General features: G+C 41.0%; 1 protein-coding gene across 1 annotated transcript; it reads right to left on the reverse strand.

The window, feature by feature from the left end:
• Nucleotides 1-612: 612 nt before the first annotated feature.
• LOC139332226 (MARVEL domain-containing protein 2-like) lies at nucleotides 613-17,981 on the reverse strand. Its single transcript, XM_070963979.1, is given in 14 exon segments — nucleotides 613-847; nucleotides 946-987; nucleotides 1,401-1,572; nucleotides 1,760-1,864; nucleotides 2,454-2,569; nucleotides 5,843-6,007; nucleotides 6,712-7,399; nucleotides 8,187-8,250; nucleotides 11,774-11,882; nucleotides 13,360-13,410; nucleotides 13,522-13,693; nucleotides 15,882-16,060; nucleotides 16,151-16,186; nucleotides 16,731-17,981. Coding segments are annotated over 14 exon segments (3,249 nt in total). The 3' UTR covers nucleotides 613-748.
• Between the last annotated feature and the right edge of the window lie 5,846 nt (nucleotides 17,982-23,827).

Below are 23,827 nucleotides of genomic sequence, written 5' to 3' on the forward strand. Positions count from 1 at the left end.
CATAAATGACAAATATAATGACAAGAATTGATCATTTGCTTTAAAAAAAAAAGTGGAAATGAGAAATGAAATTTATTACAGTAGAAGACAAATGTTACAGCACAAGGCACCAGAGGCATTATTAATCAATTAGTTACACTTGAGCTTTTCCTTCTAATATCAACCATAACAAAGGTTTATAATGAGAACTTCCAAGGACAGAGAGTTTTCATCATTTACAGAAAACAGCACAAAAATGACAGAAAAGCTTCCTACAGAAAAATTTAAATGCTTTCTAAAGACTAAAAATAAACATTATTTACAAGGACTGGTCAGGGAGTTGATGATGCCAAGCAAATTCATGTCTTAGCTCCACTTTCATTGTACATGACACATGTTTAAAAAAGCCTATAAAAGAAGCACAATAACTGCTTGATAAAAGTCACCAGTACTGAAACAAAACATCTCACGTCACATCTCTCACTTTCTCACTTGAGGAGAGAAATAATTAAAATACAACATCTAAATAGTTCTTCATGAAACTCACAGAGGCTGAAGAATTGATCAGAGACAACAGGGAAAAAGACTCCACTGCCTTCACACCCTCGCTTCTGGAAACATCTTAGATGACTTTGGTACAGATGGAATATAAAAGCAACAGGCTCTCACTATAGTGATGCCACCCAGCTCTGAGATGAACTCAAACACAGTGGGGTGGGAAACTGCAGATTTGTCTCTTTCCCAGCATGAGGGGGTCAGAGGTGAAGCTTCAAGGTCGGCGGTCATAGTCGCTGATCTTCTTCTTGATGTGAGACAGTTTGGACCTGAGATATTTACACCTCTTCTTCTTAATCTCATAGTTTGGAGACTGGAGAGGAAAATAAGTTGATTTTATTCACAAAATAACTTTTTCAGTTGTGTTATTCACATTGCATTTGCTGCTGGAAATGTCTGCATGTGCCGTACCTTCTTGAGATTCTTCAGTCTGGTGAGTTCATCCATGGCATCCTAAGATCAGAAAGGTAGCCGTCAAGTGGCTAGTCTAAAGACAGCGCCGTCCCACAGTCACACACAAATTGGCAAATTGGTTGTATGCTTAAACCAAGTTTTCTCACCCTTTCTGGTCCTTGATGACCCCATTTTCCAGTCCAAAATTTCTTACTACCCCCACAATGAAAGATGTGTGAAAAGTGCTATGACATACTTTGAAACTCTGTCCTAAACTGAATGTAAAGCTCACAGTAACTTTATCCCAACAGCATTTTCCTGTCCATGTTCTCATCGCTTGGCCCCATTCTCATCTTTATCTAAAGCAAATTCTATCCATCATCATGACCACAGATTTTAGTTCTCTGAGGAAGGGCAGCCTGGCCATGGTCACCTCAAAGAGCCAAAACTCAAACCAGCACTGCCACACTCACCAGGAACTGTGGACTGCCCTCAGGGTGTCGATCCAGCTGCCTGTTCAGGTCAGCTAGGTCCTGGTTGATGCTGTCCAGCTCAGCCTGCAGGCTCTTGTATTCCTGGTGATCCCGGTCAAATTCCCGTTTGTAGTTCAGACGCTCCAGCTCGTCCACAATCGAAGGAAACATACTGCAGAGGACAGCAGAATGAAATGAACGTGGGCAACTAGACACTGATAGTAATACCCTCGCTTAGATACATTGCACTGCACACACAACATGGATTTATGGTGAATAAATAAAAATCAAACGCGGTCAAAGCTTAAAACCACTCTCATAACTATCTTCGGCGGTCAGACCCCTTCACATCCACTCACATGCTGAAGTCCTCCTCTTCCAGGTCATCTCCAGACTCCACACCAGTGTCATAGTCCCTCAGCCTGGGCTTCAGGCCTGTCACAGAGCTGCTGATGTCTGAGTCCCTGCAACAGCAGTAGTGCCATTATATTACAAAGCTAGCTCATTGGAGGATGAGCATTGGTAAGCAAAGGTAAACTACCATTTTTCTCCAACAATTTGGTTTTGTGGGATGTAATGAGTTACTAGAGCCTCATGGGGCTGCTAGCGTCTCCATAGACCGCTCTTGTTTTTTCTTATATGTGGATATTTTGTACACGCCAGTAAGCTCATATTTTTCAAACTTTATATTCCATAAATCATCAGCACAGTGTGGAAAAACTTAATCAGCAACACACGTGCAGTGTCTTTATTGTAACAGCTCTGTATGTAAGTAAACTATACCTGACATGAAACAATGACTATGGGGTTAAAGTACTGACTCTTTCATTTGAGGATGTTCATATTCACATGTAAAAAAATGAACTTCTTGTTTTACTCCTGACACTTTTTATTTTTTTCATCAGATCAGCGGACATTGTCCCTTCACATCAGTTCAAGTTAGCCTACTGTAGACAAAGTTCAGATCAGTGTCAGAAGATTGAGCTGACAAAGACCAACATCTTAAAAAAACAAAAGGCCCTTGTGAGGTGTACTGTATGACGCATAGCTCACCCTGGCAGGTAAAGAGGCTTGCTGTGGTCCAGGTGGTCCAGATAATCTCTGGAACCCCCAACTTTGTCATTATGGTCACTCACCAGCACCTCTGGTTCACCAGAGACATTGTTCACCTAAAGCAGAGACAAGGTCAGACAGTTTTCAGAAGAGTTTGACAGACAACATGTTATTACAGATAGAAGTCTGACGTTCAGCTGTGGAGGGATAATTGTGATGTGAAATAAAATACGGTTATGTAAAAAAAAGTTTTTTTAAAAAAATCAAGCAGTAGTTAAGAGGTTTAAGATCAATTTTCTAAAATGGTCAAAAGGTTAAAATGATTTTAAGGAGATGCAGTATTTTGTTTCAGTCAGGTGCACTAAAATTAAAAGCACTTTTCAAAAGTTCCCACCTGATTCATGGAACAAAAAACAAGAGCCAGTCAGCACAGTGTATCTGATAAAGCCCATCTGAGTGACGAAGCAGTTCTGAAAGCAACAACTGTACATTTCCAGTCCAGGCTTTATAAATGAAAAGATAACTGTGTATAAAGTATAATATAGTAATATATAATAAGTATCATATAAAGTGGGAGAGATGAGATTATCTATATGAAATCTGAATGTGAGTTTTTCCATCTAGATATTTCTATTCCGTAACCCTCTCCATCATAAATCTGCTTGTATTTGAAATATCAGCATCAGTAGAGTCTACAGCTCTGGCCCTGGCAGAAAACATGAATTTGTTGTATCAGCAGTTAGTAGAAGTCTTAGGTCTTAAAGATCGTCCTGCAGAAAGTTTAAGGACGGCTATAAAATGTTCGATGCGAGATGTACAGAATCCATAACATAATACAGCACTGTGTCATCTGCCTACACATGGGCATGACAGTCTGCCAAAGATGAAATGTTGCTGTTGATATAAATAGTAAAAAGACTGGACCTGATATGGACCGATAACAGCAGTTACAGTACTAGGCTCAAAATGGAGGCTCCGCACAGAAATACTGATCATTTACCACAAATTCCAAGACCTTTGCCAGACAAGGCAGATTGGAAATTGGTGTACAGTTGTTAAAGTTGTCCTTGTCACCTTCCTTATGCAGGGGTATAACATACCCTTACTACAAATGAAAGAAATTGAAAAATTGAAATTTGAGTTATTTGCTCTGAGACAATTTAGGCTAAGAGGCGAAGAAAAAAAGGATTCAGATTGTCCTCTCCAATACGTTTCCTGGGATCTAAGGCAACGAGGGCATCTTTAACTACACTTGAAAAGACAGAATCTAGGCTAAACACAGCACTGCCAAGAATTTATTGTCATCGATTAGAGAGGGATTTATTCCCCTGTTCTCAACAGGGTGACCAGCTGCTACAAAATATGTACGAAAAGCATAACTGGTCAAACAGGAGTAGACAGTAAGGCTGAGCAGTGACGTAGTCTCTGAGTGATCAGGTATGGGGGGTAGACAGTCGTGCTGGAAGGGTTTCGGTTTGGGCCGATTTTAATGTTAAAAGCATACTGTTTCCCAGAAGCTGTTTGTCTTCTCAATTGAGATGAAAGCTGTTGTGGGCAAATCAATGTCACAAATGAAGTTCAGTCAAATAGCGAAGTGTTGGATGCAGTGTTTTTGGAGCTTGAGCCATATTTAAAACTGAATGTCAGAATGTCTTCAGTTGCTTCAATTTTGAAGTGCCTCTCACAAGTCCCTGTCATGTGATAAACAACTAGGTCATATTTTTAGACTTTTACACCATGTGACAACCTGCCACTTCAAACTACTTTAATGACTTCACACTGCGTCTTATAAAAGACTACTTTTTACAATGACTATGTATATTATATATGCAGAATACACATCAGTCTTAATTACAAAACTTCTCGGATAATTTTTTTTCTTGATTTCAGCCACTGTTTTACAGAAACTAAAGATAAAAAATATATGTAAGACATTAAAGATTTCCATTTTATGATGCATTTTCCTCCTAGAAAAGGTTGCTTGCCTGAGGTTTCGGTCAGGTTTTCCTGAGGCTCCTCTCATACTTGCCCTAGTTTATCATATGGAGAGAACAGGTTGCTGAAGTATAAACATTGTGGTTGTATGTGGTGTTCACCAGGATCAACCGGTTCTTCTACTTCTCCCTGTATGCCTGAATACCACTGATACCATCACTACCATCAACAAGGAAGCCTGAGTCGATGTTTCTCAGCCAGCACAACAGCTGAAATGTCAGGTCTGAATGCATTGCTGGGAAAGTTCACCTACAACAAAACCTACGTATGCTGGTGTAGAAATAGTTTTCACATTAACCGTTTCATTTGTTCCACCGTCCTCAGAATGCAAACCATGCCATGTAAGGACATGTGGATTTCTCTGAATGCTCTTTTGTACACCTACTCCTTAGCAGTTCAAAGTGTTGTTTTGATACTGTACGTTTTAATAGCAGTTGGATAAGTTTTTGTATTTTTAGAACTCATCATCCTAACAACACAGCACATCATACTGCAACTGAGAGTGGCTTAACAGGCCACACCCAGAAACTGCAAAAGAAACCAACCCATTCCTGAGTCCTCACACACACACACACACACACACACACACACACACACACACACACACACACACACACACACACACACACACACACACACACACACACACACACACACACATCACTTCTCACATGTCTTGTCATACGTCATGTTGTATCTGCATTTTCTTTAAAAATGTGCCACATCAGAGTAAGTTAAACTCTGTGCTCGGCTCGTTAAAGTCAAAAGGATGTCCCCAAGATACCTCTAGAAAGACGGGCTCATTAAAGTCTGTTCAAAAATTACACAGATATATTTGCAAAGTAAAAGACTGATCAATCACAAGTTTGTACTCAAATTCAAAGTCACCACACTGGAAAGAGACAAACAACAGGAATGAAAAGATAAGGTAACCTTTCAACATGCATTTTCCCATCTTATTTCCCCCTTAAGTAACTTAAAGGTTGTTAAAATAATCTTATTCTACTCTATCTGAAAGTATCATCTTGTTCCAGCTCTTCACTGAGACTATATAATGTTTACTCTGAGTAGAATACTCAAACCAAATATTCCATGTTTTATGGCTGCACTGTTCCCTCAATTGAAAATATTCTACATCATCATCATCATCATTTACTTAGTCACATTGATTAAGATTTCCCTGAAATTCACCCAAATAGTTGGAGCAATTGGACATTTTGTGATCGCTAGACTAGAATTTTTAATAAAGTTGCAGAGGTTTGCTGCATAGCAAGTGCTTGTAATGACTGGTTGGGGGGAGTGGTTGCCCTAAATCAATACCCATAGTATTTGATGTACTTTACCGTAATTCACTCTTCATTTGTTCAATAAAGGCAACAAACACACACACTCACCCACTCCCCAATGCTGTTGTGTAGACCATCACTGACGACCTTTACTTCCTCCCAGAGAATGCGGTCCCGGCCCCAGCGCCTGATCTTGGAGCGAGTCTTGACCGCAAACACCAGCAGGATGATGAGGGCGACAAACACCAGGAAGCCCAGGACAATTGCTATGGCCTGCAGGAACAACAGGACAACATCAGTGGGCTGAAATTACATCTACTAACATGGATAATAAATAAGTGGGCAGTCTGAAGGTGGGAGGTAAGACCAGACTTAGACTTATCAATACTGGGTCCGAGGCGGCAGAGCAAACAGGATAGCTCCAAGCCGCTACAGGGCTATGTTAAAGGGTCATTTCACCAAAATTCCCCCAAAATTAGAAAGACGCTTCCTTCAAAACCACTAGACAACAAAAATAAACAATTTGGTTTAAGAAACTCAAAGTATCCAACATCGCATTTGAAAAACTCAACAGCAACATGTCTATCTAGAAAAAAAAGTCCTGGTGCCTCAGAGTAATGCACAGACAGCAGAGCAACCTTCCTGCTATCGCCTGCTCTCTATCTCCATGATTAAAGGTGTGACCAGTGTGACCATTCAGAGACAGAGAACCCTGGGGGTTCATTCAGCAGTGTTTGCTACTCTTGGCATCACTCACTACATTTAAACTGTTTTCTGAGTTAATATTTCTATTTTTATATCCGTTTTTAGCTGTCAGTGGAAAACTTCTGTTGACTATATGCCAAAACTGAATAATCTACCTGTGATATCTGTGTGTAAAAAAACATTCATCACTGGATTCCTGTTGATAAAGGAACACCCTGCCCCACAGAACCTAAACACCACCACAGCCTCCCAAAAAAGCAAGTGAATCACACCTCTTGAGGCTCCACCACACAATAATGGTACAGGTACTGGTTGAGGAAGATGCCCTGGGCCTGGTTCTGGTTCTGGTACTGGGCACACAGCTGGCGGACCTGGTTGTAGTACATAGAGCCTGTGGACTGGGCTGTTGGGTTCACTGCTACCAAGTACACAATAGTAGCGATGACCATCAGAAATGCCAAGATGGCACAGATGATGATGGTTGCTAGGTAGAACTGTGATGAGCGGGCAGCATTTTGCCTCGAAACAACCAAGACAAATATGATGAGCACAGCTATGAAGGTGATGGCAGCAATGGCAATGATGAAGCCTTTGCCAGCTTTGGGATCCATTTGCGTTGCTCCATAGCCATAGGAGCCACCACTGCTAATCCCACCTCCATATGAGCCGCCGTATGAGCCGCCATAAGAGCCACCGTATGAGCCGCCGTATGAGCCGCCGTAGCCTGGCACCAAGCCAGCTCCACCACCCAGACCCATGAGGCTCATGTCATAGTCCCAGGCCAGTGTGGAGGCCACACAGGCAAACACGGCCACACACATGACGATGATGATGATGCATAATATCTTCATCACACCCGGTGGTGAAGTCCAACGATAGAAATGAAGCATCTTGTCTCCTGGGTAGTAGGAAAAGGCTGGATTGGACATGAGCTCACTGTGCCTGTGTCTGCTGCTATGGCTGCAACAGAAGAGGATAAAGGCCCCGTGGTCAATGTGTGCTGTGACAGAACAGACTGAAGAGACCCGTAACCTCCTGGCTGAGTCTGCCTTTGTTGGACACTCACTCTAAATACTATTACAGAAAGAGCCCAGCTACACCAGTGATACTGAACAAAGTAACATGAAGCCAAGACTACTTACAGTACATGATGTGCTGAGAATTTTTCCTTTTTAGGGTAATCTACTTTTGATTGATCATTTATTCTGAGGAACAGTTCAACATTTAGTGGAATGCTCTTGTTTTCTCAAGCCCAGATGAGACTAATGTTACAGGGAGAGGTGGAGAATAAAATATTCACTGTCCTCTGTGATTTATCTCATTGTTCCAAATGGGATTTTAACCATCGAGAAATTACAGGATGTGGTCTGTAACAGACATTCAGCAAGATAAAGCTAAAAGAGAATAGCAATACCTCCCTGTGGCTGACAACAATGCATTTGATTATAGAGTTTTTCTCTCCTGATAACTTCATTTTTTCTGTCATCATATTTGTTCCCAGATAGGAGTATATGTTAGTATTAGCATGTTTCTATGTATCAGATTAGCACAGACATTTCTGACTTCCACCAATTTCAAACAAAAGCCAAATTTCAGAGTTAAAAAAAAGATGTGAGAAGTGATAAGTGTGTGTGTGTGTGTGTGTGTGTGTGTGTGTGTGTGTGTGTGTGTGTGTGTGTGTGTGTGTGTGTGGATGAGACAAGAGGATGACAGTGTACTCATGAGGAATGAACGTAGGTCAACTTACTGTTTGCTACCATTTGGTTGGTAGGGTGGAGGGCTGTGTTTGTTGTTCGGCATATTGAAATTAACTCAAAACTGCTAAAAAAAAGAAGAAAAGAAAACACACATTTAGCAAAAAAAAGTCTTTTTGTATAATGTTAACAATCAATGATTATTGTTTGATGAACTATCTTTCACAAAGCAGCAGCCATCCTTTGTGTCCATCAGATGTCCCACCAAACTCAACACACACTCATCTAAATAAAACTACTCAGTGCTGTGGACATACACAGTACAGGTTCCATACTCAGTCGTACTGATAGAATGGAAACATTAAAAAGGTAAACCACTGTGCTTGAATCAATCTGGTAATGATTTGCTGATGTTAAAGCATTACAATTAAGTGTGGGAAGTAAACTAGTAAAGCATCACATGTATGTCTCACATAGAACATGATGGACAGCTCGCCTCATTCAAAACAAGTCTTCAAGTATTGAATGTCCTCAGGCAGCTGCTGTTCAGCCATTCACCCACAGCAAGAGACAAGTCTGCTGCCTGGACTTTAAGTTTGTTTGTGGTGAAACAAAGCAGCAATAAGTGGGTGCCGATACACTGGCACACACTCTGAAACTGCTTATCTTCAAAAACGAGCGGCTGATAAATCACACTGAACTGGGCTGGCTAGTTTCACAGAGAGTGAAACTACAGACCGTCTGATCTACAATTACTGCTGCACTTAAACTGAGATGTTCTGGTCTCATCCCGCAGGCCCTGACGTATCACTTCACTAGCTGACAGGATTGTTACTATTCACATTACAAATCATTTTAAGTTACACAACAGGAAAAAAGATTGACAAATATCAATGATTCACGTTACACAGTAAGCTTACTATTGAATAGGCTAGTTTTAGGCTGTCCATAAACACCAACAGACAACACAACACAGCTATCTTGCTAAGCGCTAAAAAAAAAAAAAAAAAAAAAAGGCATGTTAAAATGTCGTAACTAAACTTGTGATATTTCCTCATGAATGCTGTTGTTAACCCTCAACTTCTTCAATCATTTTTAAAGCATTAACGTGTAAAATCTCCTCAGCAGTGTTTCGTTTGTCTGGCATTACATTCCGCCCACATAATTCGGTAAATGTTTAAATTGACCCACCTGTCGTGGTGAACCGTCTGATCTGAGGACAGAAGTGACGCTGATGTGATGAAGACAAACAACACAGTCACTGCGCGCGCGGCCGCATCCTCCGTGCTCTCCACCGCGCGCTCAGGGACTTCTAACCAGAGACGCCCACAGGTGTGTGCTCGTCACGTGGTCTCCTCCCCAGGTCACACTGGACTAACCTGTCCTCTCTCCCCCTCCGCAATCACAAGGCAGCAGCGCCATACACTCTCCTCAGGATCCACACAGGCCCGCCAAAGTGTCATGGCGGAGCACGAGCGGCTGTTTCCACTGAACTGTAATCATCAGTGGATACATCTTACAGGATATGCCAATATTTTAGTTTAAATAATGTCACTTACATTCAGCATTTCCCAGTGTCACCACTTTGTTTTAAAATCAATAAAAATAACGAGATAGATAGATAGATAACAGTAAATCATTTTTCAATGTACGAAATTCAGCCTATTCTTTTGAAAGATATTAAAAAACAGAACTAAATTAAAATTAATTAATTTGAATTACAGTTTACAAAATAAAATAAAAAAGGTAAACTGTGACAAATCCAAAGAAGTCTTACTTTGTCATTTTCATTTTCCATACTTTTTTTTTTTAAACGTTCAAAGCTTTTTGTATTGCTCTAATGTAACCTGAGGCCAAAAAGCTGTCATGCTGATCCAGTTTTCCTGCTTAGAAAAATCAACAGGAAAACTGCCTCCAGTGCGACAAGACCTGACACCAGGAAAACAGTTTGAAAAAAATCCACCTCAGCTCAGAAGAACCAGTCCTCCTGGGTGCATACCTGCAGAGCCAAAGCAGGAATTTTCATTCATTGAAATTGAGGTATAAATGGAGCTTTGCATGCAGTCACCTTCTTCCAAGTCATTCTGGACTGAAAGGATGTTCAGTGTCCCCGAATTTCTCAATTCTTACACTCAGATGCGTTCAGAATTTCCCACAGGACTTACCAATGATCAGAGAGGGGGCCACACCTCTTCAAAAGCCTCCTGGCTGTCAATTTCGTTCTGCAGCTCTAATTCAATTATTTTAATGATTGTGCCTCAGCATTTTAACAGAGAAATTAAATTTGGACACCAATTTTGGAAGAAAACAAGACTCAAAACACTTTAAAAGAGTTTTCAAGAGAAGATTGTTGCTGTAATAATAATGGTTAATCAGTTGCACCAGCCATTTACAACAAATAAGTAAAAATATAAATTATGACCATAGAGCATTGCTCTGATTTTACTGGTTTATTAGTATGAATCACAGATGCAGCAGAAGCCACTCAAACATGTCATGGCAAAAGTCAAAAAATGCAAAATACAAGTATATAAAAAGGTGCTTCACTGGCATAAAGCTGTACGACATAACAGATATGATACAAAACAATAATATACACATACCAAACATCAACGTACAAATAAGATTTTAGAAAAGGCAAGACTAAAACTAATTGAAAAACACTCATCTGTTATATTGATCATTGTGATTTCAGTAACAGTGTGAGAGACAGATCACACTTTCTACTGTGGAGCGCTTTTAGAAAATGTTCACATTGTCTCACAGTTCAAGAACCAAAGACAACAGAATACAGTGAGCATTATGGCAAGCAGCTAACCCTCCACAGTGTGACACACACAGTACACAGAAGTATCTGACCACCAATATACACTGTTAACCTAACCTGAACTTCAGCTGACCTCTGTCTGCTACAGTGCTATTCACACACAAGTTCACACATTTTTCGAAATGTACTTGATTGTCGTCTGATTGCCACCCTCTGATGAAAAGATCATTTAATTTCTTGTATAATTAGTTATGGTTTAGTTCATTAGGACACCAAAGTATCAGATGAGGCATGTAAAATGTCCATCAGCACCACAGTAGAGGGGCTTTGGCCTCTTCTGGTGGAGCTGGTCTAGCAGTCTGCCTCTGCTTCCAGTCTTTGTTGCTAAGGCTGAATACACGCTACCTTTAAAATGTGATCTGCATCAGGACATGCTGTGTATATACACATAATGCACACCTTTTCTTATTCATTTAGGCTACACCTGATCGATTCCAGCTGTCTGCATTCTGTCCATGTTTTCAGATCCCATTTTTGGTGCAGCTTCCTCTTTCTTTGCCTTTTACCACTCTTCAGAATGACCTTTCTACCCGCTGATGATGTTCCCACCTTTAACAATGATTTTCCTGTCTGTCACTATCATCATTCATTATACTAACAGCAGTGATGGCACGTTTATCTGTTTTAATGTAGCAATGGAATATCTACAATCAGTAATCATGGGTTTATCAACAATGACGGCTCTTGTTCAATTCCCACCTCAATCCCAATACACTGTTCTCAGTACAACAGAGCAGGTGTTCTGATATAGTTGCAGACTGAATATGAATTCCAGGTGTGTTAACGCAGTGTTAAACTGTAGTGTTCAGTTGCTATTGTGTCAGTCGATGACTTTGTTGTACTCCTGAATCTTCTGCTTGATGTGAGACAGCTTGTTCTTCAGGTACTCACACCTCTCCCGTTTTTCCACATACGTTGGGTCCTGAAGTCAAGAAAAACACATATAGATTCAATGTTTCGCTTTCTTTGTTGGTGATGGAATTCCTTTATATCAGAGACAGTCCAACAACCCAGGAAAGAGGACAATTTTGGAGAATGGGAGCATTCAAAGGTAATTACAGGAAGGCATGGAGAAGTCCCATTTCAAAATGTAAGACTTCAGTTTGTATTAATTACATATGAGCCAAGCACCAAAAGTACTAAATCCTAATAGACAGCATCTCTTTACACCCCTCGTGACTTATTTTAAAGACCACAGCCACAGTTTATAAACAGGCTTTCTCTTGTAAATCTGCAGTCAAACCCAAGCTGAATTATCCCAGATGACATCAGCAGGATTATTATTTCAGGCTTCTAAAGCCACAGATAACACTGTACAACAGATCTTAATGAGTGAAAATTTTGTGCCTTTACACAAGGTCTAGCGTAATTTTCTTGAGCTTAATGTATTTAGTTTTGCCTCAAAGTTATTTATTTAGTGAGTATTAAATAAAGCTAGTAAGGTAAAGAGTACAAAAAATAAGATTTATTTTACAGTCTGGTTTAATCACAGTTAAAACTCCACAGCATACTAATGCACTGAGTGATGTTAATTCATCAAACCTGCAGATGGGCACAGTCTCTCAGCCGTGCTATGTTCTGCTTCTCCCTCTCATAATACACAAGAGGAATAAACAAGCTAATGCCTTTTCAATAGTTTCGACCAGTTGATGACAACATATCTCCAGCACATTCTCCAAGTGTGACTCACTGGCTGTGACAGCAGCATGCATTCCTTTCTTGACTCAAACACTGTAGTACTGTAACCTGGTTTTGGTTGACGCAGCTGGGACAAAATGACCTCATAAACCTCTACTTTCACTCTGACTCTGGTTACTATATCATTCAAATATCTTGCATAACATGATGACTTGCTAAAAAAAAAATCTGTTTATCATCACTTCTGTAAATGTACTGTTATACCTTGGTATAATTACGCAAATGCAACAATGGTAGGGACAGTTGTTCCTGTTCATCTCCTGTCATTAGTAATGCAATTTGTAATTTACAATTTCCATGAATCCCTTTGCTTCTCGTGCCCTAACCACGCCCTGCTGTCTTGCAACCTGACAATTCCTGCCTGGTGTGTGTGTCCAAATGTTATATTGTACACTATGTTTGTAACACTAAGCTGCTGTCTGTACCTGTTTAACAGGAACATCTGTATGTGTATGGCTGCTTAAGAGTTAAACAAAGGAACTGTTAGATATCATCTGGACTGCTTTATTTTCTGTGTTGGGCAGGGTCAGGGTTAGGGTTAGGGTTAGGGTCCTCATATTATATATTTATGAATTCAGCAGCTCATTCAATAGACAAAATAAATGTAGACCTTAACCAGAGGATGGACTCTGTCATAGAAACAGCTACTCAGTGAGGGACAGTGGATAGATCATAAATAACATTTAATGATATATACTTACAGCTTTCTTCCTTTGATATTCCATTAAAATGCTACTTATCCGCTCCTCCTCCTGAAACAAAATCAGGATGTTACTGGACAAACTTACAGAGTGTGTATCCATCCGTGTTGTTGTGTATATGTGTGTGTGCGTGGGTGTCTGCGTGTGAAGTGAGGATTGTACCATTCGGCTGGAAGGCCGGGAGGGAAGGTTCCGCATCATCTCATCCATCTCTTCAAACTTCTTGGCCATGACCTGAACCTCGGCGTGGAGCTCCTTGTACTCGGCGTACTGGTCATTGAACACAGCTTTGTACTGGTCCCTCTCCTCATCCGAGCGAATGCTGGGGTACTTCCTGTGGAAACAGGACCGGACACAACACATTGTCTTGGGCCACCAGCTACATTCACACTACAGCTGAATGTGTGTCAGTCTCCCAGCAGCAGATCCGAATGCCCCGGACACACTGCCTAACTCTGCTGTGTGTGACGGCTCAACTGCTGCAGCTCACATCGGTTTGGTGTCCACACAAACAGTGTTGCTGCTGCAGTGCTGCTACTACCAATGCTACCGTCCTACATCTAGGCTTTAGTGTGATTTGGAGAGATCAAATGGGTATCTTTCAAAATTACAATCTTCTAAGTACAAAGGTCCTGCTTTGTGAAGCGTCATGTCAACTTTACATAAACTTTGTAAATCCTTTTTGCATAAAAGGAGGACTCTGGGTTTTGCCACCACCATGTCCAGTACATTGGAAGCACATTAGGATGGGATCTCTGTGGCAGTATGAGCAGTAGGACTGACACAGCAAGCAAATCCTGTTTCAGTGTGAAAATGGGCACCTGACTATTGTTTTAGAAAAACTGATTTCAAACCAGATTTCATGGCATGGTTTAAAGTATTTCTAGATTGGGATATTTTTTAATTAACCAAAGAGATGTTAATCTTTGAAAATGCCTCATAAAATACATAACCAAGGAGGGTAGAATCAGGGGCAGCTGGACTTGTCACAGATACTTGAAAATGTTTTGCCTCTCATTAATAGGCTTCTTCACTTCTAACTGGCTGGTGGGGAGTCCCAGGTATTTAACCTATATTAAAACTGAAGCACTTGGGTGTGGCTGGCTGTGTGAACATCATGTGTTTGGTTGTCACATGAGGCCATTTGTGGAAGCTTGTTAAACCTCCATGGAAGGGATGAAAGGACAGTGGTTTAGGGGGGGACAAGTGGTGTTGTAGACCTCCTCCTCTGGAGTAAGTGTCCCTTATCTTTCAGATGTCGTAAACTGCTGAGTCTTGACCTGAGGAGATGGCACTCCTCTTCTGAGCCAAGCATTTGTTCAATGGTTGTTTGGTTTCCTCCATATACAAGTCTGCACAGCCAGTTAGAAGTAAAGAAGCCGCTTGGATGAGAGGTGAAACGTTTCAAAGTCTCTACAACAAGTCCAGTTGCCGTTGATTCAACCCTCATTGGCTAACCATGACCTGAATGACTGAGAATCTTCACATCACAAACACATAGTTTCATTCAAGACTCAGTCATTTCCTGAAATAGCTGGTCACTATAGTGTCTAGCAAATGATACTCAAACAGGACGAAATAGGTGCATTTGTTTGGGGATTTTTTTAAAGGGCAGATTCATCCAAATTTGGTGCTTCAGTGAGTATTTGGGGCAGTAGGACAAGGTGTGTGTGGTTCACTGGTGTTTTTTTTCAACCACTTTTGCACAACAATGGAACTCTATGGCACAGAGCAAGAAGGACACATGGACATGGACCTTGTTGACTATAAGAAAAATACTGAATATAACCAGATTTATCCTTAAAGGCTGTACACGCTAGGCCCCTGAATCATCACATTTCACTTGAATGTTTAAGTTGTAGCACTATGATGGAAATAGAAAAGGTATCTTTAAGCACTGACACGTCATCATCTCACCATCTGCATCACTTCCATGGTTTTTCCTAAATTTTACTTTATTCAGAGCATAATGATTATAATGTCATGATGATAAGTGTACTGTGTTTTTTCATGGTGTATTCCACATGGATCACATTGTAAGAATTTGGTCCTAAATCTCTGTCACTATCAGAATTTTGATGTCAGCTTTCATTGTTCGCTAAAGCTCTAAATCATACAGTGTTGGACAGTGTGATCTGCAATCATTGTTTCGGATTGGTGACCAAAGATTTCCTCACATTTCACTCACAATCGTTCACAAAATGAAGGCTTAAAAACATTGTGATGAGGGTTTAATTTCAAATTTATGCTCTCTGTCAATGGAGACCTGTGGATTTTGTGGACTACTTCAGTAAATACCAAAGCTTTACAGCAAACTTTGTTTAATGTTGGGGAACGCTATGTGAAACTACACAAAATCTGGGACTGTATCTTTAATCCTAATATTTTTGAGAACCTGTATGTATGTTTCATTCATTCATGAAACATACATATTTGAGAGGCTAAACCTGAGCCTTCTAATCCAGGCTGCCTGAATAAAGCAATGTATTTCTGGAAAATGTGACCAGGAAGGTAATACTCACGCCACATAGTCAGCTATAACAACAGGTTTGGGGATGTGTCCAGCTGGTATGTGACCTCGGAGGATCTCTGGCTCCAGCGCCATCAGAGAGGCAGCTGCAGAGCTGTGTGGAGCGTCCATGAGGTCTGGCTGGATGGTGGGGAGAGGAGTCTGCTCTGAGGCCCTGGAGGCTGAACCCAGCTGCAGTAGATAGCCATGTGTTCAGTTCATGTACACTGTGTGCAATTCAATGTCTCGTAGAACAGTCAAAAAGGTATCAGCGATACTTACTATAGACAGAGGGACTGACGATCCAATAGTTTTCATCTAGATTTATTGTGATGGGAAGAAGAGATGGGGAGTCATTCATAAGGTGCTCTCAGTGTTCAGCTTCCTTGTCATGAAATGTACCATGTTAAAAAAAATTGCCTTGACTTATGGTATTGAGAATCTGACAGATATTTGACAGGGTGTCAGCAGGATGTGTGTCCGTCTCAAACTGTAATGACGTGGGGACACAAGCCTGTATGTTTTCTCATAGTGAGGCTGCTAGAACACTTAAGTTAAATAAATTCCAGCTATATGGCCTCGATACTGTTGTGTGTTTAGTAGAGTAACACTGGTAAGATTGCATTCACAGAGAAAAGAAGCTTACAGAAGGTTGCAGATGAGACAGGAAACAGCATAATTTTATTAGAGAGAGTTTTAGGTACATAGTTTCTAGTATTTAGTTGTAATGGTTAAGGATGGGGTTTGGGGCTAGGGAATGCTGTCAAGTATAGAAAGATAAAGGTGTGTGTGTGTGTGTGTGTGTGTGTGTGTGTGTGTGTGTGTGTGTGTGTGTGTGTGTGTGTGTGTGTTTCTGTCAGACCTCCTGTGCCAGCGCCTCCTTCCTCATCCTAGATGCCTCATGCCTCCACAGCTTCAGACACACTCCTGCACTGATGAAGTAGAGCACCATGGTGATGAAGAGGAAGACAATGGCTGCCGTCTGGCCGGCCTCAGTACGACAGAAGGCTCCATTTACCCCATTATTGAAGACCGGCATGTTGCAAAGCCCCCCTCGAGTGGTGTCCCTCACATACACTATCCCTGCTGCCAAATAGAGCACGGCCAAGACCAGGTTGATGGAACACTCTGTGAGTGGCCACCAAGAAGAGTCGAGAAGGATGGCTCTGTAGTATAAGGTCATTCCGAGAACAACTAGAATAACGGTCACTATCCACGCAAGACCAGCCACCACCAGGACAAACGGGGTCTTGGGGCCTGTGTAGTAACCGCCCCCATACCCATATGCACCAGCACCTCCACCGAGTCCCCCAAACAGCTGTGGCTGGGAATATCCGTACATATTGAACCACTCGTTGTCCTTATGAACATAAGCGCAGACGCAGGCAAACACAGCTGCTCCCAGCAGCAGCTCCACACAGCCCAGGATCCTCAGCAGGCCAGCCCATGACTTCATGTAGGCGTAGCGCTGGTGGTACTCCTCCACCCTCTCCTGGTAGGTCAGGGCGGATAGATTGGTGGGCACTGCGGATGCAGAGTCTAGGGCCTCAGCACCCAGGAGCAGCCTGTCTCGCTCCTTTTCAGTGGTGTAACTGCCCCCGGAGCCACCATAGGGGTCCCGATAGGAGCCAGGAAGGGACGGAGATGGAGGAGCAGAGTGGGGAGGTGAGCAGGGGACTCCCGCCGTGGTGTAGCCATTGGTGCTCTTCCTGGACGAGGGGGCAGGGGAGTGATGGGCAGGTGGAGGTGGTGGAGGAGGGGGAACAGACCAACCCTTGCTGTCACGGTTACCACTGTTGCCACGGAAGAAGTTTTTGACAGAGTCAGGGATGAAGCGGCGCACCGGCTTAATGTCCATGGCATCACAGTCGCCCTCCATTGGCTCATCGTCGCTGGGAGGGTAGAAGGATTCAGGCCCAACAGCTGGCTGGTCAGGTAGAGGGGGAGGGGGGAGGGGGTCTAAGCTGCTGGCCGGCAATGTTTCAGGCAAGGGTGCAGGGGGCGGAGGGAAATCTTGGTCCCGCCATAAGGAGCCTACAGGGACCTCGTCATAGTGTGGGATCTCCCGCACCCGGTCGAACCTGGTGACAGAACCAGCTCCTCCTGACGACATTGGGACTCTGTGATCACTACAGAGAGAAAACCAGAGGATCAAAACAGTCTACTGCCAACACATGGACCTACAGTGGCTTCAAAGGATACTTCAACATTATTCAAATTTGGGTTTTATTTTCGTAGCTTTAGAAATAATTTCTATTGTTTATGATAACATTGTACTTGCCAAAGCAAGTCCTGAGATCTAGGAACAAGGCTTCTACCTCACTTCAACAAAGTCCAGTGGCACAACAAACACAGGCAGTCAGATCATCATACAGGCTGTAAATACTCCATATCTGACAACACACAAAGGAGCAGAGGAGGGATGTTTTATTTTAGTGAACCTCTCGCCTTCTGACTATCACCCTCAGGTCAGCATTATACCAATTTATGATAATACCCACTGCATAAATATGTGTGCTGTTCAGACCTATCCCACCTTCACTGCTCAGTGACCATGAACGATCCAGTTTCACATGTTTAAACTGTGAAATAATTATATACTGTATGTGATTACATTTGTGGCTGGTGCTGTCAAGAAAGGAAGATTTGTATTTATCAGCTTAGCTTACTGATAGGTCAATAGTGTTTTAATAAAAAAAAAACAAAAAAACAAAACTACTGTGAATTTAACACATTGACTAATTTACAATACTAAAAGAACGGCAGCTGCAACTAATGATTATTTTATGATCTACTGATTTTTTTTTTTCAACTGATTTTGAGAAATGCTGGTAACAATTTCCCTAATCCCAAGATGAGGTCTCCAAAAGTGTGTGTGTGTGTGTGTATATATATATATAGAGAGAGAGAGAGAGAGAGAGAGAGAGAGACATCCATCCATCCATTATCTATACCGCCTATCCCTTTCGGGGTTGCGGGGGGCTGGAGCCTATCCCAGTTACAATGGGCGAGAGGCGGGGTACACCCTGAACCGGTCGCCAGCCGATTGCAGGGCCACATGCAAGGACAAACAAACATTCACACTCACACCTACGGACAATTTTAGAGTCATCAATTAACCTAAATGAGCATGTTTTTGGTCTGTGGGAGGAAGCTGGAGTACCCGGAGAGAACCCACGCATGCACGGGAAGAACATGCAAACTTCACACAGAAAGGCCCCGTCTGACCCGGGGATCGAACCGGCAACCTTCTTGCTGTGAGGCACGCGCACTACCTGCTGCGCCACCGTGCAGCCAGAGAGAGACATATATATCTATAATATATATATCTATATATTTATACTGATAGGGTCTTATGAGTCTGAAATAAAGCTGAATTGAATTAAGTGACAATTCCTCTTCTGTGACAACTCCCAGACTAAATGTCTGTTGTACAATTGCAGTTAGTACAGAGGCTGGGACTCACTGATTGCTAAAATAATCTGAGAGTTGTTAACAATTCAGCATCAAGAATATCAAAGGAATACGAAAGAAAGAAAAATATTGAAGTTTCACAAAATTATATGACTTTTTCTGACTTTTCTGATTTGTTGCTATTTAAATACTGGATATTTGACCCTTTTAGACCTAGAAATCATTGAAATGAAACATTCTGAGAAGGAAAAATCAATCTTTAGCTGTTTACCTTTTAAGGGGACATAATCAGATAGGATGTTAGCATATCCTGCAGGTCGTTGGGACTTAGGTCGTGGATATGAAAGTGCTAAATCTCAGCCAATTAATGGCACCGTCTAGCATATTTAATGTTGACCGACAGATGCTGGTTTACTTTGAAACAAGCATTTTTCCTGAGGTTGTAAAAGGCTGTAGCAGACAGCAGGCTCAGCATACCGCCGCTTCCACGGTAGACCGGTGTAAATGTAAAAAAACAACAACAAAGAAATAAATAAAAACAAAGCGCTGCAGTTAATATTGAGGAACACAACAAAAACAATCTACGTCGTTGGTCTGCTTTAGATGGTACAGTACACATTCCTGCCGTGAAGAGCGAAAAACACACAACGAATTGACTGTTTGGACGCGGACTTACCTGAAGATAATTCTCCGTCTATTCAGCTCAGTGAAACAGGTAACAACATCCTGTCTGACACCCTCCTTCTGCTCTCCGACACTCTCACACTGATCTCAGGTCAGCAGCACTATGCACTGTAGGTTAACTGTTGGCAATTAGCGCGACAGAAAACTGATCCCAGATCCCAGCCGCGGGGAAACTCACCTGGCCAGTCTGACCAGCCTCACGATGCGTTCACGGCCTCCCGCTCACTTGCAGATTCAAACTCTTAGAACGATATTCAGTCATTAAATTGTCGTGTTGTTAGGATAGGAGAATATTTATAATTTAATATTATTTATTAGTTTGATTGCTGCAAGCATTCTTCTGTTTCTTAGGTCTATTATTGTTGTTGTTGTTTTTGTCGTCGTTGTAGTATTTGATTCCGGTTTTTTGTTGTTGTTGTTGCTCTGGTTTTATTTTATTTTATTTTATTTTATTTTATTTTATTTTATTTTATTTTATTTAAGCTTTTTAGGTTCCAGTTCCCAAATTTTCATTGTAAAGAACTTGAGTCGTTGAATTGTTGCAGGATTATTATTTTTATTTTTTTATGACTGTGCATGAAAGCGTCTATAGACGAATTCAAACACATGCTGGAGAAATCCTGCTTGATTCATGCGTTTCCTCTGCTGCTCAACTTGCTTGAAACATGTTGCCAATAGCGCCACCATGTGTTTAGTTGTACAAGTCTTATTCTAAACGTTTTCACACTCTCCTGAAGTACTTAGAGTTAAAAATGTGATTCCACATGAACATAATTAATTATGGAGTAACAGAATTAAGAGATTATTAAGTATATTCAGTTTTTGATGTACTATATTTTAAATATTTATATTTCATGAATATTCTTTTAAATGAACCAGTTACTCACAGTTGTGTAGCTGGAACCTGATGTACAATTTGGTACAGGCCAGTATGCTCAGCCATTGGCCAAGGTGCTGCAAAGCCACGGTGAGGAAGATGAAAGCTGTAATGTGTTCATATCTAATCATTTTTGACTTTGGAATGCAACATGTGGTTTTGTGTATGATATGACATGAAAAAACATCCTTTGTTTAAAGGTAAAATGTTTGTCATAGCAGAAGGAGTTCAGGTAAATGACATATCTGGGTTCAGGACTATGTACATGTAGATATAATATGAATGACCTACGATGGCATTTGAGAATAAATCTTTTATATATTTGGAATTAGTGCAGCCCAGACTACAAGCACAGACAGCATGAATAATATTTACTGTGACATTCTAGTTTAATCCAGTGTCAAAGTTCCCTCCAGACGATATAAACAACTTCTTCTATGATGAAAGTCTGCTGTGTCTTTGAGAATACATTTTAATACAATTTAATCTTCAATGCTGAGATACAAAATGGAGTTTCTAATTTCTGACCAACTAACCCATTTTTTTTCTTTTAATTTACATTTTTGCATTCAGTATTCAATTTACACAGTTAATTATTCACATATTTACAAGTTTCAATATTTATTTTTATCACCAATTTACAGTATTTTGCTGAATCTACCTCTGTGGATTTCCTCATATTTACCTCAGTCAAAGTCCTGTTAGCTTCTGATTGGTTACTTTAGTCACATGTGAGTTAGAAACAAGGAAGTGTTGTTATTGTGAAGCTGATAAAGTGTGGAAAACAGTAAAAAGTTGCTTAAGAAAGTTATCATTCTCCAGCATGCTGTTGTCTTCTCCTTAAGAGTGAACCATCACATCATGAGCCCTCGCAATACAATAGCTTTACTCAACAGACTTCTAGTTGGGTTCATGAGATAAGATAAGATAAGATAAGATAAGATAAGATAAGATAAGATAAGATAAGATAAGATAACATAGGACTTCATTGATCCCACACCGGGGAAATGTATTCATTACAATCAGCAGCTTACAAAAAGCAGGCACAGTGGCGTAAGAGGTATATATATATATAAAAGTTTAAAAGATACAAAATAGAAAAATGAAAAATAGTAAATGCCAAATAATCCTACTGCTGTAGAGAAGTACTGTTGCTAGTAGTCTTACGAGAAAAAACACTGACATGACATGTATTGTATTGCACTTGAGAATGCTATCGTACTTAAGAAAATACTATTTCGCTTGAGAAATACTGGATTTATGTATATACACAATATATACAGTTTATAAAAATGCAGTTGCCAATATGAATAATAAATAGTTTCATTGCACAGCATAAAAATTGCACCAGGTGAAACTGATAATTTGAGTTTATATTAGCATTGAAACAGTAGTGCCAAACAAAAGTGGGTATGATGTAAAATTGAGAAAGACAGCATCAACACAGTGCTACATTACATGATGCTGGAGTTAAACAGTCTGACAGATGCAGGAATGAAAGATCTGTGGTAGCATTCTTTCTTACAGACTGGATGCAGCAGTCTGTTACTGAAGGAGCTGCTTAAGGGGGCTTAAGCACTGTCTCATGCAGGGGGTGGAATGGGTTCTCCATGATCGATGTCAACTTGGCTAACATCCTCCTCTCACCCACCTTCTCGGCGGTGTCCAGAGGACAGTCCAGGACAGAGCCAGCTCTCCTGACCAGTTTGTTAAGTCTTTTCCTGCCCCTCTCAGAGCTCTCACAGCCCCAGCAGACCACTGCACAGAAAACTGCAGATGCCACCACAGAGTCATAAAATGTTTTTAACAGTGCCCTACATACTCCAAAGGACCTCAGTCTTCTGAGCAGGTGCAGACGACTTTGGCCCCTCCTGTACAGGGTGTCTGTGTTATTTGTCCAGTCCAGTTTGTTGTTGAGGTGAACACCTCAGTATTTGTAATCCCCACGATCTCAATGTCCAAGCCCTGGATATTCGCTGGTGTAGTCTGTGGTTCATTCCTTTGGAAATCAATCATCATCTCTTTCGTCTTGCTGGTGTTTTTGTGCAGGTAGTTCAGTCCACACCAGTTGACGAAGTGTTGCTGACAAAGCAGGAACCCTAGTCAGAATAAAAGAAAGCCTTCACAGGAATGAGCAGTGTTGTACATGTATGACCATCATGTGATGTTAGTTACGGTTTTTAAGAGTAAGCAAGGTGGTAATTCTCTTGGCCAATAGAGGCACTGTTCAAATGTTTATTTGTATATACAGTATTAATATATTACAGAGGTTTGATAGTATATACTGTGAATAAACATAACGAGCTATACATTCAGCTGTGACATTTTGTCATTGTTTGCCAACTACATCAGTAACAACAAAAAAATAATAATATTGCTGGAAACCACAACACTGAATATGAGCGATGAGGCTTTCTGCAGCTCTACATAATTCAAAAAGTTGAAAAGTGAGTTGGGCAGTTATTTTACACTTATTATTATTATTTTTGTATGTCCCCCACCCTCAGAAGTACTGATTTAAAACTCTTACTACATGCTTGAACAATTAAATATGTTCTTCCATTCTGTTTTGTTGCCATCGTTATTACTATTATTTCAAAATGATCAAAGTTTGTCATGTGGTAAACTCATACACTTCCAAGCAGGGACCATTTTCAAACCTTCCTTTACTTTAAACAAAGTTTATCCATCCTGAATACGTTCATGGCTTGCATTGCATTTGTTTGAAAGTGTGGAAGTTCCACACCTCAGGTCTTTTGTGTGGACCTGTATTGTTTGGGCTGTTCTCCATACAAAGATCAGGTGGTCACTACAATGGATTAATGCCTGAAAGGTTGACATGAGGTATACAAAGTAGCCTACAGGAGCAAGAGGTGCATAGAAACAAGGCATTTAGGACTGAAATGTTTTCATTCACACAGGATACACAACTAAGCACAATATGATGCTGGTGATATAAAGTGATATTGTTCAGATCCCTGAAA

The sequence above is a fragment of the Chaetodon trifascialis genome, chromosome 6, assembly GCF_039877785.1.
Source record: "Chaetodon trifascialis isolate fChaTrf1 chromosome 6, fChaTrf1.hap1, whole genome shotgun sequence".
In the NCBI taxonomy this organism is placed as follows: domain Eukaryota; kingdom Metazoa; phylum Chordata; class Actinopteri; order Chaetodontiformes; family Chaetodontidae; genus Chaetodon; species Chaetodon trifascialis.